General features: G+C 45.3%; 2 protein-coding genes and 1 non-coding gene across 8 annotated transcripts; 1 reads left to right on the top strand and 2 right to left on the bottom strand.

The window, feature by feature from the left end:
• The first annotated feature begins 3870 nt into the window (after positions 1-3870).
• Positions 3871-3989, top strand: LOC113464023 (5S ribosomal RNA). The gene has a single exon (XR_003388853.1). It is a non-coding gene; the product is annotated as a 5S ribosomal RNA (ribosomal RNA).
• A 292-nt stretch (positions 3990-4281) lies between these two features.
• LOC108622589 (transcription factor Sp4) lies at positions 4282-9615 on the bottom strand. 3 transcript variants are annotated; one of them, XM_026811583.1, is made up of 11 exons: positions 8997-9615; positions 8740-8914; positions 8013-8199; positions 7582-7932; positions 7113-7506; positions 6772-7046; positions 6369-6692; positions 6065-6296; positions 5534-6008; positions 5030-5339; positions 4282-4954 (listed from the first exon to the last, which is right to left on the bottom strand). In XM_026811583.1, exons 3-11 carry the CDS (start codon positions 8046-8048, stop codon positions 4790-4792), a joined length of 2562 nt encoding a protein of 853 aa, XP_026667384.1. In that variant the 5' UTR covers positions 8049-8199; positions 8740-8914; positions 8997-9615; the 3' UTR covers positions 4282-4789. The 3 variants fall into 3 exon arrangements, with proteins under 3 accessions (XP_026667384.1, XP_017876034.1, XP_026667385.1); XM_018020545.2 differs by having other exon boundaries at positions 5030-5324; positions 8740-9615; XM_026811584.1 differs by lacking the exons at positions 8740-8914; positions 8997-9615 and adding an exon at positions 8272-8538.
• A 1043-nt stretch (positions 9616-10658) lies between these two features.
• Positions 10659-18528, bottom strand: Gpo1 (glycerophosphate oxidase 1). 4 transcript variants are annotated; one of them, XR_003388851.1, is made up of 12 exons: positions 18348-18525; positions 15902-16036; positions 15057-15213; positions 14708-14930; positions 14465-14628; positions 14276-14388; positions 13989-14182; positions 13271-13910; positions 12866-13213; positions 12506-12607; positions 11511-11979; positions 10659-11404 (listed from the first exon to the last, which is right to left on the bottom strand). XR_003388851.1 is itself a non-coding variant. In XM_018020558.2 (11 exons), exons 2-11 carry the CDS (start codon positions 15986-15988, stop codon positions 11845-11847), a joined length of 2160 nt encoding a protein of 719 aa, XP_017876047.1. In that variant the 5' UTR covers positions 15989-16036; positions 18348-18528; the 3' UTR covers positions 10659-11844. The 4 variants fall into 4 exon arrangements, 3 of the variants coding, with proteins under 3 accessions (XP_017876047.1, XP_017876046.1, XP_026667387.1); XM_018020558.2 differs by lacking the exon at positions 12506-12607 and adding an exon at positions 12663-12761 and having other exon boundaries at positions 10659-11979; positions 18348-18528; XM_018020557.2 differs by having other exon boundaries at positions 10659-11979.
• Positions 18529-18534: the final 6 nt, after the last annotated feature.

The following is an 18534-nucleotide window of genomic DNA, read 5'->3' on the forward strand; positions in this document are numbered from 1 at the left end:
GAAGTACGCCGGAAGCGGTGACGCGTCCGAAGAGACGGAGAGCTCGGGCGACGAGGCCGTCGAGGAGAGCGCCGTGTACGAGGAATCGATTCACGGGCACATAGCCGCGAATTCTGTTACCGACAGCTACGATGAGAGCAGCCAAGATTGCGACGTCGACGTGAACGAGCATCTGTACGAAGAGGTGGACGTCGACAACGAGGACAACAAGGAATCGCTGCACATGCAGTTGAACATTTCGAAGCAGGAGTCGTTCGTGGATTACGAGTCGATCAGTCCTGGGACGAAGAGGCAAAAGACGTTGTCTGGTGCGATACAGGGAAACTACGTTTACCAACCGGTCACCACGTCGCGAAGAAAAACGCCGCTGTTTCTCAGAGCCGGACCCGGGAACGGCTCCTTCCTTAAGATCGATTAAATAACCAGTAGGTTTACAGGAAATTCCTAATTTTACATGTATCTATAAGTTCAGATAAGTACGTCGAAAATATTTGACGCATCGAAGATATTCCTCTCGATCTCTTGTATTCCTCAATGTTCGCCTGTCCACGTCGTTTTCGTTTACCTGCATCTACAGGTAACTGGGAACGGACCGTTGTACAGGAGAACAGGGTGTAAATGTATCTCTAAGAACTTGCGTACCGATGGAAAAGCGACCACAGGAATTATCGAGAAGCCTGAAGAATTTATTTTATAAGTCACGCTTTTTTCTATTTTTCTACGAGCACACGATTGAACTCGCAGCCGCGATGCACTGAGATCTTTGACTTCTAGATAATTCCACGAACTGATCGATGGTACTCGAGTTCTTTTTAATAGTAAATTTCAAATTGATCTTGATGACTGTTCGGCCTTGAAATCTATCGAGAGAGAAAGGAATGGTCCTGCGTGAAATATTTTCTGTCGTACAACGATCCCGTACGATCGTCACGCAAAAGTGTTTGTAATTCGCGTGTGTCTAGTTTCTTTCGAGCGATTTTTTATACACGACTCATTGGTGACTGCTCTGGATCGCGACGAAGGCGAACGACGGAGCAGAGAAAACCGTAAGCGTAGGTAACAGCGTAGATAAGTATTTTGGTCCAGGCCACGATCGTACACACAGATCACGTAATTCCGGTGGTGGAGGTACGGCTCTTGAGGACCTGCGTGTTGTTCTGCGATCGAGTACTTGCTTGACGCAAACGTAGAATAAATGCAAAACCACAATAGCAACTTTCTGAATTGAAATTTTTATAATTCGACAACTTTTATAATTACACTCGTGGCAAATAAGAGCCGTATCCTCACCACCGAAGTTTCCCGACCTGTATGTACGACCGTGGTCCAGACCGTGGCCAGACTGATGTATTATATACTTTTTTATACATTGCTGGACTAAATAAGTAATAATGTAAATTTTTAAACGCGTATACCTGACGGATATGAAGTTACTTAGATTCTTGTAACCAAGTAGAGAGTACAAAGACGAGACAGCTCTAGGGAGAATTTGGATTTGTAAAATTTTGTAGAATATTGTAGAAACAGCGTCGAGAAACGTATACCTGATTTATCGTTTTAAGTTGTGCCCGACTTTAAATCACGCATTCACTTGTTTTTTTAATCAATCTCTCGTCTCGTTCGCTGCGCTTTTTTTTCATAGCTTATCTTCTTAATTTAAGCATAGGATTGGAAAGTTCCTCGATCGTAATTCAGTTTTAGGCCAGTGGAACTAGGTAACTTTCGCGTCGAGCGTATTTTTACGTTTGTAAACATAACGAGAGCAAGATATTCTAAAGCAGGAGAAGTAGTAATTCTTTACGGAGGAGAACTGAGATAGTCGAGAAGACGCGTGCGATCAGCGTCTTTTTACAAACTAGCTTTTACACGAATTCCGTAGTTCCGTCTCACGTAGACGTTTCAGGACGTTGCTTTAAGGTGTACAAAAGCTGCCCTCCGTTCGAGACAACGGGAAACGATTGAGAAAGTAAAATCGAGACCTGGGACCAAACGCGTTACAATTTAATCCATTTCCATCGACTGTCTGTAAAGATTTTGTTTGACGAACATATTTTTGTACAGTCCCTATGTAAATATCTTTCCTGTTTTTCATTTCCGACATATCGAAGCGCGAATCGCTTTTCTTTTAAATGTAAAAATACAGCGAAGATACACGATTGACGATTAAGTTTTACTTAACTTTAGGATATACACGTTCTCTTCTCTGTCTATAAACTTGGCGAGGTTAGGTTCGTTTCACTTACCTTAGTTGCCGTCTCGTTTAAGCTTCTGATCTCTCAACGTGACACAATCTTCTTTTTAAATAAAATCTGACTCGAGGGTCTTGTTCTTGGCTAGCGTACACCTTGAAGAATGCCATAACGACAAGGAATGTATTTTTTTATTGCATTTTAACGCCGTAGGTGCTGCATCGACGGACGAGAGCCGCGCGCAATTCTCTCAGGCTCTCCGTAAACGCTTGTACGAATAGCGTAACTGAATCCGTATTCGAAGGAACTTAGTATTACTGTAAAAGTATTCTTGTCGATTATAAGTTGTAAGAACGATACTTTCATATTCTCTTTTTTTTTTACGTAACGAGAGCGGTTCATAACTGTTCGATTCGATTGACTAACAATCATCTATCGGATGTGAAGACAGTAGAGCTAGGAGGAGAGTTCACATTCAAATTTATTTTCTGATGGAACTTTATAGTCGACGCACTTATGCATGAGTCTGCTTATTGTGCGACGAGCACGCGCTGTTAAAATTCAGCATGTTTTATTCCAATGATAGAAATCTGTTTCTATTCAGTTTTATTATTCGCGCGGGCGACGGGAAGCAGCGAGTCAAGAACACTGTATCACTGCCAATTAGTGGCGAAACGATGAGCAACGAATGTTCGCCACTGTTTCAAAGATCTCTTTTAGGTGATCGACGTTAATTATAAACCGTAAATTTAAGTTCGACTCATATCACACGAGTTTCTTCTTTAATATGTATAATACAGAAGTATTACGACTCGCCAGTTGTGTGCAATGCTTTGGAAACTTTTCACTCTTTAAGTAATAGTATTGAAATGAAACAATGGGAGGCAACTGGCGAGTAACGAAACGATTTTAAGACGAGACGAATATTGTACATAATTAATTGTAAGACTAGTGTCCATTGTGATGAATATATTAATCCAAATGATTAATTGAACCATCAGTTATTGTGCAGGATCTGCATTCCAACTTGAATAAAACTCTTTGACCCTTTATGATTGAAAAGGAGCAGAAAAAGAAAATTGAACTGTTATTGAGAATTGCACATTGTTTTTAGAACTCGAGAGACTTCGTTTTATTTTTTTACATATAGTAAGGGGAGGAGACGCGGCTGGGGAGAGTTTCGTTGTTCGCAAGTAAAGGGTTGAATGGCTGCAGGAAATCGTGTTTGTAATCCGACAATTAAATTAATTAAGAACAACGTACCGATAAGGAAGTAGTGTAGTTTTTGTACCTGTTTGTAATATTTCTATACGATACTATATATTAATGTATGTAACATTCGTGTAGATGCAGCAGAGTAATTTGTAACAATAATGTATATGTGCAATGAGAAGTTTCAATAATAAAAATGTTGAAATGTCTTATTACTTATTTGTCTATTCAATTCAATGGGTTCAGAGAGGATCTGTTTAAGTGTGTCCCAGGTTTCATTAAGATATCTATCCTACTTTGTGATGGATTGTGTCCCTTAAATGTTTTATCGAAAAATTCATTCACAAAAGTTTCAACAACTAAAAATAAGATCCTATGCAATTCGAATAATTTAGTAATAAAAATTGCAAGGCTTATCAGTCTTGGTGTATCATTCCTTATCTACCAATAACGAAACTGTTTCTAGTGCGTCAACGGGCATATCACGTAGGACATACTGGTTCTCGTCAGATCACCAAAGTCAAGCTACGTTGAGCACGGTTAGTACTTGGATGGGTGACCGCTTAGGAACATCGTGTCCTGTTGACCTTTCTTTTTCTCGATTTTACAACTGAATACAAATTATACACGACGAGTTCTTCACTGACTGATTTTTATGAAGCAACAGAAAAACAAAATTAAAGCCGAAAGCCCTCAAACTGATTTTCTTTTTCCTAGTAGTCCGAGAGAGAAGGACAGGACTGATTTTATTTGGGATTAATTCTCTGCCCGAGATGTCGAAGGAAATTCATTTGTTTAAAATTGGGTGTGCCATTCCTCACGTATAAGAAAACTGCGACTCTGAACATAAATGTAAATGAGTAGGAAGCAATAAAAGATCTTACCTCTGATCATTTTATTCGGTATATTATTCTATCGAAATGATAAGCCTGAAACCGAAGGCAACACTATTTATCGTACCTATGTGCGGTAAAAATTTCATTATATTAAGGTGAAAGACTGACCATTCCTCTACATCGTAATATCAAAAACTGTTTATAAGTGTAAAATTCATTTTGTGCAAAAGATGTATCTTTTCTTTACAAATAATATACAACTGTACATACAATATTTACACTTACAGACGTCGGCTGATTCATACAAAAATATAATCATTATCAAGATGACGATAATGCCTGTAGAAAATTTTTCACTCCCGTCTCTTTAGCCTAGTCGCCTAGGGAGTAACTTCAAATAACGTTTGCAAATCGCCATAAACAACGTAACGCTATTTAAATTCATCTATCTCTCATCGGTGTCATCAAACGTAACAATCAACGGCATTTCTGTATATACCTACAACTCCAGTCTGCTATTAGAGGGAAACAATATAATTCTACTTTGTTTCCTCATTCGTTTGTCACATGATTCGTCGGTTGAGCTTGTTTCATTTCGTCTATTTGTTCGGTTATAATGATATCCGTTTGCTCCGTCTTTTGCATCGCGATTATAATCTTCTCGTCGGTGGAAGATTGACTGTCGGAGGAACCTTCCTGTGTCGAAGTAGCTGCTTCCTACAATAAATAGGAGAGATCATTAAATCCAATACTTCATCCTCCCAGGAACTTGGTATTTAACTGGATTCTTACCGTGCTCCGTATTTTCGTATGCGTTTTAATGTGTTTGGTCAAGTGATCCGATCTCATGAACTTTTTCGTGCACTCGGGACACTGGAATCGTTTCTCGCCGGTGTGGGTCCTTCGATGCCTCTGCAGCTCGTCCGATCTAGTAAATTTCTTACCGCAAAATATCCAACTACAAACGAACGGTCGTTCCCCGGTGTGCCACCTCAGATGCGCCCGGAGATGGCTAGTCTTACCATAGACCTTATTGCAACCCGCTATATGGCATACGTGCTGTCGTTTCCTCGTGACGTCCCTGTTCCTAAACGAACGTTTCCTATTTAAAGTTAAGTCCAGTAGAATAAATTATTTTAACCGTAATGATTAACGAGCAGTTCTGTTCGTGATCAGGACACAGATTGAGGTTGCGCAAATGAATTAATATTAAAACCGAAGGAAAAGAGGTTCCTTATTTCATTTATTCATGGTGATCCAGATCATGTTTCATAATTAAATCGAATGAAATTTTACCTATCGGTGTCACCGCAGTTGGGACACGTGCAGGCGACTCTTCTGCGATGCTGCTTGGTGGTCTCGGCTTCGTTGTTCGCAGGCGACGCAGTGGTGACTTGATGTTGCTGATGCGATACTGGGGCAGGCGTCGTTAACGTGTTGTTCGACTGAAGAGTTTGCAGAATCTGCCATTTGGGTGGATCGTTCGATTCTAATTGCACCGTCGGCGCAGCGACGATGGGAGTCGTCGCGGCCGTTGGCAATGTTTGAACAGTAGCCGGTTGAAGCGCGCTGGCTGGTATAACTTGCACGTTACCAAGCCCGGGAATATTCTGCACGGGTATCGATTGAAGGAAACCGTTCGTCGTATTCATTCCCGGCTGAATCTGCATTATACCACCGCTGCCGACGCTCCGCATCATGCTACCTTGCTGGGTGGTCAAGTTAGCTAACGCTGACGCGGGAATCAGAGTCAACTGTTGCCCTTGTGCACCTGGAATATTTTTTAATGAAATAAAAAGATCAACGACAGTGAATGTATCTACATACCCGCAATTGTAATCGGCTGGATGTTAGTCGGCTGCGTCGTTTGGGCAGCAGGTATATGTATCACTTGACCACTGGCTAACTGTCTAGCGTCGATACTCGTCACTTTTATATCACCCTCCACCGATTCCGGTGGCCTCGTCAAAGCCGATAACGACGTCACGTCGATCTTCTGTCCATCCTTCGTCGTAATCACGTTGTTCCCTGACCTCCCCAATGCTCCGATTCCAAGCACCTACGCATAGTACAATAAATAGAATTAGAATATATAGAAAAGAAGACGATCCTTCCCGTCGATAAAACTTACCTGCACGTTGCTCGGAGTCGTTACAGTCGTGCTCCACGTCGCCACAGTGGACGAAGGTGCGGACGACTGCTGTTGCGCCTGCTGAGCTTGCTGTTGCTGCTGCTGCTGCTGTTGCTGTTGTTGCTGCTGTTGTATAACTTGTTGAACGACTTGCTGTACCTGCTGCTGTTGTTGCTGCTGCTGCTGCTGCTGCGCTTGAGCCTGAGCCACCTGTTGTTGCTGTTGCTGAACCGATTGCACTACCTGTGGTTGGGCCTGCTGTTGCACTACTTGTTGCGCCTGCTGCTGCGCGACTTGCTGAGCTACTTGCGTCACTTGTTGGCTCTGATTATTTTTTATATGTTAATCAACGGTGATCATAAATTTTGTGTCAATAAATATATCGTTAATTATTAAAATGTACCTGCAAACTTTGAAGCTGCTGTAAATTAGCTATTTGGACTTGCTGGATCTGTCCGTTGGGCGTAATTATCTGAGCCATCTGTGGGATCTGCTGGGTGATCTGTGGTATCATCTGCGTGGTAGGCACATTGAACACGCTGGACAACGCTTGGACCGGGAAATGTACAGTCTGATACACGGTCTGTCCGTTGTTAGTGGTGACTGGCACTTGCACGGGCACGGTTTGCTGCACGTGTTGCATCGGGAACTGAAGTGGCCTGACCTGTACGCTTTGCCCTGAACATTTCCGATTCGATTAGATATAGCATACACGATGTAAAAAGACGAACGAAGCAAACGTACCTGATGGCAATTGAACTGTCTGGCCAGTGATATTTTGTATAATGGAAGGAAAGACATTGGGTGCTCTTATCAAACTAACTGGTTGCGGTGTGATAATGGTCTGGCCATTGGCTAGTTGCACTTGTTGGCTGGCAAGTTGAACTTGCTGCCCGTTAGCAGTGGTGAACTGCATCGTGGGCTGGGTCTGATGATGCCCGGCAGCAGACATCGCGGAAGACGGAATAAAAAGCGCCTCTTGTCCATCGATGTTAACCGTCTGCATCTGTGGTATCACGCTGTAACTGAGCTGCTGCTGTTGCTGCTGCTGCGCTTGCTGCTGATTCTGCTGCTGCTGGGTCTGCTGCTGCTGCTGCTGTAGAGCCGCTTGAGCCTGAGTGCTGATCAACTGAGCGCCCTAAAACGATCGTTATATCTTAAAAGAAGAAACGATCGAACCATTTATAGGTGTTCGAAAGATCGCCTCTCTCACCTGCAGAAACTGCTGGGGCAGGGATTGTACGGATATCGTCTGGGCCCTCTGTTGATCGTGCTGTGGCTGCTGGGTCTGTAAAGGCACAAAGTTCTGCAGCTGCTGCAGAGTGATAACCTGCGGCTGCTGCTGTTGCTGTTGCTGCTGCTGAGCTGCTTGCTGCTGAGCATCCTGCTGCTGCTGCAATTGTTGCAACACGTTCGCACTTAAGAAACGAATCTGAGGTTGAGCATTCTGTTGATCCAATTGTTGTTGTTGCTGTTGCTGCTGCTGTTGTTGCTGTTCGACTTCCTCCTGCTGCTGCTGTTGCTGTTGCTGCACTTGCAGAGGATCGTGATCATCAACCTCCTCCTATAGAGAAATTTTCATTTTATTTCTATTACAAACTAATACGATTAAAATTCTGAGAAAAGTGAAAGAGGATTTTTTACTTGAGTAATGTTTCTACCATCCGCGCTCCGTTTCATGGTGAAAACCGTGTGTTACCCTCTCGAATGCAATCAACGCCGACGTCGATGGTAAATTCGTCGAGCACCCTTACGCTAGGAATCCATTATTCGCTATACCAAATCGGGACGACGGTGGTGCGTTTGAACGCTCGGTGGACGAGCCTTTAATCTGGAAGAATTCATTCACAAAATTAAAAATATCGTTGATCGATCACGGTGGTTATTTAAAATCTGCACCGACTCAGCAGTGAACGTGACGTCCCCGTTGCACGGCATCTGGCTTTTTCTCCTTCGTCCCCTTATTCCCGAACTAGACAAAACCACGGCTGCAGCGAACAACCGAACGAAACCGAAATACTCGAGGCAGAACGAAATCGTCCTCGAGGAAGCATCGACGACTTTTAAATGATATCGACGCACACGTGCGAGCACTGCTCTCCCCAGAGACAAAGAAGGCGACAGAGAACACTCCTCGAGAACCCGATCGAGGACCGCCCCTCTACGCCCCTGTTCCTGCCGACCCACCCGCCCCGCGACGGAACACACATACATAGGAACACGACGGGCGCCGTGGCAAGGACGCTTGGAAACGTAACACACCGACGCACAGCCTCGCGCAGGGAAACGCGGCCGTGTCGTCACACCCGCCCACTCTGCCCGTTTGACGGCTCTCGGCTGCCCGCTCACACCAACTCACACGCTCACGTACCTGCGATAACGGGGAAGCCAGCCTCACGATGCAGCCTCCACCCACTTTGCACATGGGACTCCACCTAACTCGCGAACGGGGCACGTGGCTCCTGGCTCCTCACCGCGGAAACGAGCGTGTCCACCGCTGGGTCCCGCCACACGGTTTTCCTCTCGAAGAAACGCGACAGAACGTCCTTTCGGTACAGGAAGTTTGTTAAACTTCTCGTTTCATCTGTCCGACTCCGAGGTTGCCAACAAGCCAGCGGCCATTATTACCTTTAGTACGGTAGTACGTTCATCGACGTTTCAGTCGGTTTTCCTTCCTAGCTATCTGCTTATCGCGCAAAACGGAGTACTACGAACTCCCGTAACAAAGGAAGACGGAAAAGGCGATTATGTGCATGGTCGTTTGACGCTCGAAGCGCGCTCTCACACAACCGCACGGTACTCGCACACGGACGCAGCACGCGCGCGCGCACTACGCAGCGACCGATCGCGGTCGACGATCCACGTTCTCCTTCCTCTCTACGCTCGATACTCCTCCCGCTGATTCCACTGTTGTTCCGATCTTGAAATTCAGCTGATAGCCGATTGCTTCCCTCGGTGGGACGAGAAAACCCACGACACGTTCGATGTTACCGCCAAAACTTGTACACGCAGGGCGCGAACCGCCTCTGTCACCCACGCGTCCAGACGCTGAATCTCTCGCACAAAGGTTTCCCTCTATGTATCCACGGATCCGATCTCGTGTCACCTCCAAGTGGACGATCCTCGTTTCCAGACGTGATTTCAACACGTGCACGCGGGCCAACAACGTGTCGATCGGCCGTCCCTCGCGAAAACAGGGCTACGAATACCGCTACGAGAGGACTACTTTCGCCGTGGGGCGGTACACGAGGTGGCAACGTCGCCGTCCGCCAAGCGTTTGTATAGGTTCTCCGATTGGTTGCCGGGCCGTACGCGATAGCTGCCGACGAGCAGAGGTTCGTTAGACAGGGGCGTACGCGGCAACCCGTCCGACGCCCACCCCGTCGAAGAGGGACAAACGATGCGCACCTCCTACTTTCTCTGGCCTTCCTTCCCCTCTTTTTACCCGTAACCCCCCCGGCCAAGGCCACGCTCGAGCGGGATCGCGAATATCAACGTCACCTTTATCACTCTATCATCCTCCGTCTCGCTCTCTCTTAAACTGAGGCTCGTGCCAGCCACTGCACCGGGGTTCATCGTTGCAATGTGCGTGACAGACGCGTACAGCTGAACTAATAACGCAGGGTGCTTCGAGGAACCCGAGTATTCACCATCGAGATGCATCGCCCTAAAATTTTACATTCAGGGAATTATAAAGGAAATCACTTTGATCTGATGGAAATTTTGATGTATGGTAATAGGATACGTGTTGTACGGTATTCTGGAAGTGATTTTTATAGCAGAAGACGTTGTTACGCCCGTGACGTTTGTCCCACCTAGGGTCGCAAGCACGCGGTGGGGGATTCCACGCCAAACTCTGACCATGCCAGCATTAAACTGATTGCCAGACGAAGACGACGGATCCGGTGAAGGGAGGAGCTGATAATACTCCCTCGCTATGCCGCCGCCCTTCTTTTCATAATCGGGAGGCCAGCATCACGAATATCGCTTTAGTTGGCCATGTATGGAGCGACTGGTTACAATTCCGAAGGCTACGCTCCAATTTCATTTCCAGATTTTCTGTTTCAGAGGCTTCCGATCATCGATTTCGCTGAGCGCGTAGTAACGCGGCTTCTCCGCAACTCATTTATTATTTAGCAGATAGGAAAAGCAGTAAAAAGCACAGGGATTTAGGTGTAACGTATCCTAATAAGTAATGACGTTGGACGACAAGGATTTTTCAGGTACGTTTGGTTGGCCTACAAACAAAAATAATAAGGATTATCCGCAGCAGAAATTCTGGTACAGTGATAATAGTCCAATATGGGTTTTTATTTAAAGTCAATGGCAATGACTAATGACAAGTGAAATAAATTAATCTCTAACATCGATCGTATGTCGTGACTGCGTGACGTTAGCGGCAATAAATTAAATAAGTATTTCAGTTACGTATTTAAATAATTCGATAAACTATGTTGACTGATTTTTCTCTAGTATTAGATTAGCGATAAACTTATAAATAAATCCATCGTCGAGGGTGTTTGAAAAGTAACATCGAGCTTCCGATGGCGCGTGCGTGGACTATGTCACAAGAAGTATAACGTAGTACTGTACCTAGACAAGTGAATCCAGTTCACAAATACAATTACAATTTACAGCCAAGTGAATAGTAACAAAGAAACAAAATTAATTTGTTGTGTTATTGCATGTTCCTCTGCCTTCCCCTTTACCAGACTACACCGGGGTCGGTCTTTTGTGACTATCGATCTTCGGTAATTACGAAAGCGTGAAGCTCGTTGATCACGCCGTTTAAAACTTGTGCCCGCGGCCGATAAATAGCCACGGGCCTTTGAGCGTTTCCGTCGGAGAGCGTCGTACAAGTTCCCTGAAAATTGCACCGACCCGACGTGCAACGTTAACATCCAACCATGCGTTCGACACATCTTCTCTCTTCTCTATCATTATTCCTTTTTTTAATAATCGCGTGGCCACTTTCAGGGCCTATACATATATACAAATTAGAACGCACCCGCTCTAGCTGATCGATAACTGAAACGCTGTACAGAAAGGTATATATTTACATATTAAAATGAGAAATTCGTCGCACGTCTATATAGAAGTAGTGAAAAAAATTCGGCGCAGTGGTAATCGATTTACACTTACTTGCGCGATCGAATATTCCTTTCCCTATCCTCCTTATTCTCGTTGATGCTCGAAAGCCGGATACAACGAAAGTACGAAACGGTCGTTGTACAAAGTACTTACGAGTAAATACGTGTATAGGTCTGGTAAAAGTGTTAAGATACCCTATAGGAGCGTTTTGTACTAGAAACGGGCTACGAATCGAAGTTCAGTGTGAACGAAGTGGATCCTGTGATATAAAGGTATTCGTCGCAGAGCTGAGCTGGAACGTGTGCTGTCACCGCGTTTTACAAGCGATACGGTAAATCGTACAATGCCGCAGAACGTGGACCACGTTTTCCGCTTCCACCTCTTCTTACAGTCCACCGCCAGATCTCTCGACGCTGATCTGTTTCTTCAACACTTCTTGTTCGTGCTTGGCCTCCTCCATCTCTGCCATCCTTGCGAATCGCGAGTACGCCACGTGTCCGGATTTGATGGCCGACATCATCTGCGTGAACAGTACAGGGATCAATGTTCTGATTATCAGAAGACAAGGCCGCGGCGACGCTTCACGAAATTTGAAACTCAGTCACAGTACTGCGACCTGGCAGCAAGAGCAGCATGATACGTTAAACGTTGGACTGAACGTTTTGCAATAAATAAGAAAAAGGAAGCGGAGAGGTTCGACTGGCTCACTGTTAAAGACAATAACCACATCCTTAATTAGATAAACTGCCTACCGAGATACCTTCTAAGATTGTTCGTGCGAGGATTATAAAAAGAAAAAGAGAGAATGTACATTTGTTATAGAGAACTACGAGATCAAAAAATGTTACGGGTCTATCTATCTCTATCCAACAGGTCTCCTTCGATTTTTTTTTAGACGATTCGACCCCCGAGAGAGGTGTTAAGTAACGATAAGAATCTGAACGTTATACGTTGACTGTACACGTGGTATATGTGAATGCAAACAAAAAGGAAAAAGTTGAAAGCGGCAGCAAGACAAGACTCCGTGCGTGCGAGCTTTCACAGACCTGAAGATATTCGTCCAACTCGACCTGACCGTTCATATTAGTGTCGATTTCGCGGAGTATTTCATGAAGCTCTTCACCAGGCACCTCCTTGTCACCGAACAGCTGCGAACGGCAAAGAAAAAGAGGTACCGATTAAATAAGTGTTCTAAAGATTTACCTGCAGATAGTCATGTAGCTCCATTTGCCCATTGTAATTGAGATCAATTTCATTGAGCAAAGTGTGAATCTCGTCTTCGTTCAGCTTAATGCCGAGTACCTGTGCATCGACAAGCGTGTGACGAAAGAAACGGATAAAAAAAAAGAAAATTAAACAAAAGCGTAATCTTGATCAATGACAGCAAAGAAATAGAGTCCTCGAACCTTGAGTCCTCTCCTGATATCGTTTATAGAAACGTAGCCCTTGTTGTCTTTATCGATGATACCGAAACGTTTGATGTACAGTTGAATCTCTTCTTTCGTAAGGTTGATAGGAATCTTGTCGCGAGAGGCGCGGTTCACCATCTGTCCCATCTCGTTAGCAAGGAAATCGTTCGCCTCTTTGAATTGTTTTTTCTTTTCGTCCTCGGACCAGCGTAACTCCTCCGCCATGATATCGATGATACCCGGGAGGGCTTCTTGCGCGGCTTGCACGTTCAAGAACGCTAGTCTCAATCGTCTCGCGATCATGTCGATAGCCGTTCTCGCGTATTCGCGACATCCGTACCGAATCTGAAACCAACAAATCATTAGCGACACAGCGAACGAGAAAGGATGTTACAAGTATACCTCTGCGTCGATGTACGGGAACTCGGGATGAATCTTCTTGCCAATGACCGGCCACCTTTTACCGGTGAGAGAAGCCATCTTTGCCACGGCGAATGCACGATCACCGTAACTCTGGGCTAAATGTTGCGCGGCCTCGCACTCCAACCCGAAGTCCTGCACCAGTCTGATGTACATGGTCGGCGTCCAACCTTGAGCACCTTCGAGGAGGAAACCGTCCGTCTGGCAGGGTCTGTCTGGTTTCAAACCACAGGCTTGAATAGCCGCGTCGACTGCTTCTTCGGCCATGTGTCTGTACGTCGTCCATTTGCCACCAGCTATCGTGACAAGTTTCGTGGGGCTCACGTGTACGATGTGATTCCTAGCGAGGGACTGAGTGTCTCCTTTGTTCGGGTCGGAGACGAGAGGCCTGATTCCGCTCCAGGCGGACAGTACGTCTCCACGACGGACTTCTACGTCCGGGTTTAGGTAGTTCTTCACCTCGCGCAAGATGAACATGATCTCGTCTTCGGTGGGTTTCGGATTATGTGTTAGCTCGCAGGGCATGTCGGTCGTTCCTGCGATCGTTTCTTTCAGCCAGGGTAAGAAGAAGATCACTCGGCCGTCGCTCGTCGCTGGATCCAGCAGACCCATCTGGTCGGGGCTGTGTCAAATTCCCGCATGGTCATCGTAAACTCATTCGACGATGATAGCTCGAATGAATTAAACTTCTTTCGTTTACCTGTAGTAACCAGGAAGAACGATGTGAACGCCCGAAGAGGGACTGCAGATCTCTTTCACGTTCTGGTCGTCCATTTTTCTGATATGATCGGTGAATGGACCGGTCGCGTTTATGATCGCTTTCGCCTTGACGTCCCATTGCTCGCCGGTGAGCTCGTCCTTGACACGAGCGCCGGTAAGTACCCGATTGCCATCCTTCGCGAAGCAAAAACGTTACGTACGATAAGCTATCTGTTCTTATTGTTCTGCAATCGCGTTCACGATCATAGATAAAATCAGTGTCTTTACCTTATCGAGACCTTTTATGAGATTGACTACTTTTACGTGATTAACAACTGTGGCACCATGCCGCGAGGCAGTTAAGGCGACTGCCAAGTTCATTCTGGCATCGTCCATCTGACCTGTTACATCAAACCGATATAAAATTTAGGCTTTTTAAATGAAAATAAAAACAGGACGAACGCTATGAGAATATACCATCGTAATAAACGATAGCTCCGGTCAGCTTGTCTCCTTTTAGCATAGGGAATAATTCTAACGCGCTCGATTTTCGGAGGAAATAGGACGATTTTAAAGTCTTGCTTCCGGCAACGACGTCGTACATTTTTATACCGAACCAGTAGTAAGGTATCTGCCACCACCTGTTGAACAACGAAAGTAATCCATAAAATTCTAAATACATCACTGCGTAACGCGAACACGGTTCAGGGACTGACATACGTGTAAACGGGCAACATGATGGGCAGAGGATGAGCCAGATGAGGCGCGCTGTGCAACATCGACGCTCGTTCCCGTAACGCCTCTTTGACCATTCTGTACTGTTCGACGTCTAACTGCATCAACGCCTTTTGCAGATACCGTACGCCTCCATGGATCAATTTCGTGCTTCTGGAAGACGTGCCGGAAGCAAAATCGTCCGCTTCGATCATCGCCGTTTTCAAACCTGCGATAAACACACGTCATTAGAACAGAAATAGACGCATTAATATTTAAATATAAACGTTCGTATCGAATAATTTGTGCACGTTGAGACTCATTAAGGAATTCAGAGATAAGAAAACGTAATTACCTCGTGTACAGGCGTCCAACGCACAGCCGGCTCCCGTCGCACCACCACCGATGATGAGAATATCGTATTCCCCATGATTCTTCAGTGTATTCACCTGATCCTCCCTGCTCGGTAACGTCCTCCTCGGTGGCCTAGGTTTTGGCAACTCCGCATGTACCTATGAACAACAAAAAATTCTATATGTCGGTTTCCCATTTCTCTTTATGCAAAAGAATAGTGTATAAGTACAATTGGAGGGAGTCAAAGGGCAATCGTCGCATATTTATTAGCGTAAATCGAACAGCATCCGCCGTCGGGTTCGAGGCAATTATCGTGATAACAGGGCCCCCGACCGCCATGCCTTGTATAACGGCTGTGATAATTCGATTGGGTACGCGTGTCTCTTATTCAATAAAGAGTTCCTTCAACATTTTTCTACCGTCGTGCCGACGATCGCGTGATCGTCATGCGTGCAAAATCTCGTCGCCGAGGAACAATAACGTGTAGAAATAGTCGGGCAGGGTTGTTAGCTCTGGTCCTGGCCTGGCACAGACCTTGCGCCAGCGGTAAAATTTTGGTACCGACCACGTGACTGCTGGCTGATCGCTACGCAACCTTGATACATTGCACATAGATCACGGTTACAGTATCGGCGTTAAGATTTTCCGTCGCAATTAAAATAGCGCGCAAAAATGCTCGTAACGGTAACGAGAACCTGTATCTTTTTTTAAGAAAAACAAAAAGTACGACGACTGCGTCACTTTCAGTAGGAAAGTTCCATTCGATTACACGATCATCGGTTCACGTGAAAGAAATGATTAAGAAACGAGCCACGCTCTTAATTACTTTTATATACAAGTACTTACGGTATTGTCAGACATTAACAGATAAGAGGTAAGGGCACTGGCACCAATAGCGCTGGCGCCCCCCACTAACAGTTTCAGCGATGCCATTTCTTAACGTCGTTCGGAGAACGGTAGGGACGATCTCTCAGGAAATATCTGGAAAACGGAAACGTGAAATAGCATTTTACATCGACCGTTGATCGCGTCACTCGCCGGTTTAAACGTAAATTACGTAATGAGAACGATAAGAGTCTTGAAAGAACGTATTACCGGATGGACGAATGGGTTACGGGACGGTACGGTGCCTCTACGAACGATGATAAGTGGCTGGCAATTTTTCGTATCGGATACCAATTTTTCTCGATAAGATAAATCAGACGACTGCGATGCAATTTGTTGACCGGTTATCCCGTTGGCCCTGATCTATTTAATGAATCACCGGCCACGTTATTTGGCAGCCTATCAACAGGTGCAATGTGCGCGACCCGTTGCTGACAAGGAAATGAAGAAGGAAGCAATCCTATCGCTCGTCCATTGTTCCTACGAGTCGAATCGAATCGTTAATCGAATCGAGGGATCAGTTCGTTTATCAAAACGGCCACGGTTTTATCAATAATCACGGGTGACCGGTTCGGTCTTAGAGACCGATTGGCAGATATCCCGGGAATACTTTTCCTCTTTAGCTAGCACGTGACGGTGCCGTTTCTGTATCTCGCTCGTATCATGTGGCATTCCGACGTGTCACACGAGACAATCGCGCGTGTAATTTCGTGGTAGAACCGCGTGCGGTGACGTAACCATCGTCTGCCGATCGACAGAGCCGAGTGCAAAGTAAATTACGCTGGGATACGCTTTTAAAAACTTCCTGCGTCGCTAGCGTTGATGAACCGCAGCACGCGTGCTCGATTTACCATTTTTTTTCTATCCGTCGTCGATCATTAGAGAGACGAGCTAGTAAATCAGTTTCGAGAGACTGATAACGATCCAGTTTTACGAGCTGCAGATTATTAGTTAGTACGTAATTGATAATTACTGATAACGCCTTACGCGCCATGTGACGCGCAAGGCTAATCTCATTTGTTTGCCGAAGGAATCGTTCGGACTCTGGCGTACCTTCGCAAGTACATAATATCTGCGATGTTGTAACAATTCTCGACAGATTGGCCAATTTTTTACAGCTTTAAGTTTGCGCGATATTCACAGACGCCATTTCTTGATAATAAATTGTTTGTTGTGAACAGAAATAGAAAGTAAATAAATAAAAAGAAATACCTTTGCGAAAAAAAGAGGAGTTCTGTTAACTGATAACGTGGCTCCAGTTAAAACATGGCCACCCTCTATTTTATTCGTAGATTTTTTTAGTCCAGAAGATAATTTCGCACGTTTCTCTCGTTTCTTCTCCCGATGATCGTTTCCAGGATGCGAAACGGTCATCTTACGTGTGTAATTACGTTTACGCTGAACGACATGATTATACGTTTATAAAAATAGTAAGTGGACCAAATTTGAACAGAGCCACGAGTCGTACCGTGCGAATCGGACGCACGTGCTGCTGACGCATTATTCCTTTTTTTACCGACGTGTTTTAATTCGCGTATACGACCATCCAGATGAATTTAATGACCGCGGACAAGAGATCTGGAGGAAACTTATTATCGTAAGGTTTATTACATTGTGGTTGTCCACAACCGACGTACGATTGTCGAAAAATTGTAATTTACATCGCATAGCTCGATAGACCTTCATAGTTCCCTGAAACACGTGGAATTACGTAACTCGCGAGTTGCGTTAATCGGTGAATTAAGATTTCTTTCGCTGCGTCCTTGCCGATTCTTTTCCCCCACGAGAATGCCGAAAAATGTGAATGGGAAACCAGTTCCGAACGGGTGGGAACTGGTTGAATCTCGTAAAAAGTCATTCTGCCTGTTCGCCTCCTCGCGAGGTGCGGCGCGCTGACAACACTTGTCCTTTCGCGATACTTTTCGATTTCAGTTGGGATTTGAGTATTCGACTAACTCGTACATTGTCTGCGATAACGCGAAAGATGATAGTCGAGAATGATGTCGCAAAGCTGCGGTTTAAAATAGCACCGGGGAACCTCGTGCCAAATGCCTTCGATGTCATTTATATTGTAGGCCTCAACGTTCTACAATACATGTTCGCACGTCACGGTTATTGTAAATTAAAGAAATACGCGAACACGTTCGACCGTGAATGAAACATCATAAATAATCGTTATTCTTTGACGGAGCGGGCGAGCCGTCCACCCCAACGCGCCATCCCTCCCTGTTCGAGGGAACAATGACCGTACGAGTATTCGGTTAGACGAATTTCGATGAACAACTCAAATGAAAGATCGAACGAGACATCGTGGGTGGAGGATGGTTAAAGTCATGGATTCGCGGGAGTGAAACCTGCCGCAGCGACTGTCGACGATCGTCAATGGGGATGACTGAACGTTACTCACTGTGATACGGATTGACAAGTAATCGGATTCTTGAAGACACCCGCGCACAGTGGTGGTGGTAAGTGCGGATCAAACTAAAAATTAACGGTGCACATAATCGACGAGGATGCCGGCACACATTTCACTGACTCCGCTCGCACCCAGCGCACCGAATGAACCTTAAGCGAACGTATCAAGCGTCACGGTG

This window comes from Ceratina calcarata, unplaced genomic scaffold (assembly GCF_001652005.2).
Source record: "Ceratina calcarata isolate Rehan_Ccalc_2016 unplaced genomic scaffold, ASM165200v1 scaffold229.2, whole genome shotgun sequence".
NCBI lineage: Eukaryota > Metazoa > Arthropoda > Insecta > Hymenoptera > Apidae > Ceratina > Ceratina calcarata.

What these genes read in the sequence shown, in the direction of transcription:
- LOC108622589 (XM_026811583.1), bottom strand. Translation starts at nt 8,048, where the DNA reads ATGAAACGGAGCGCGGATGGTAGAAACATTACTCAA. An exon ending in AGCAGCTTCAAAGTTTGCAG is followed by an intron (nt 6,693 to 6,771) that starts GTACATTTTAAT and finishes AAAAATAATCAG; the next exon opens with AGCCAACAAGTGACGCAAGT. An exon ending in AACTGCGGTGACACCGATAG is followed by an intron (nt 5,340 to 5,533) that starts GTAAAATTTCAT and finishes AACTTTAAATAG; the next exon opens with GAAACGTTCGTTTAGGAACA.
- Gpo1 (XM_018020557.2), bottom strand. Translation starts at nt 15,988, where the DNA reads ATGGCATCGCTGAAACTGTTAGTGGGGGGCGCCAGCGCTATTGGTGCC. An exon ending in GTTGGACGCCTGTACACGAG is followed by an intron (nt 14,931 to 15,056) that starts GTAATTACGTTT and finishes TGTTTATCGCAG; the next exon opens with GTTTGAAAACGGCGATGATC. An exon ending in AGTTGGACGAATATCTTCAG is followed by an intron (nt 11,980 to 12,505) that starts GTCTGTGAAAGC and finishes CTGTTCACGCAG; the next exon opens with ATGATGTCGGCCATCAAATC.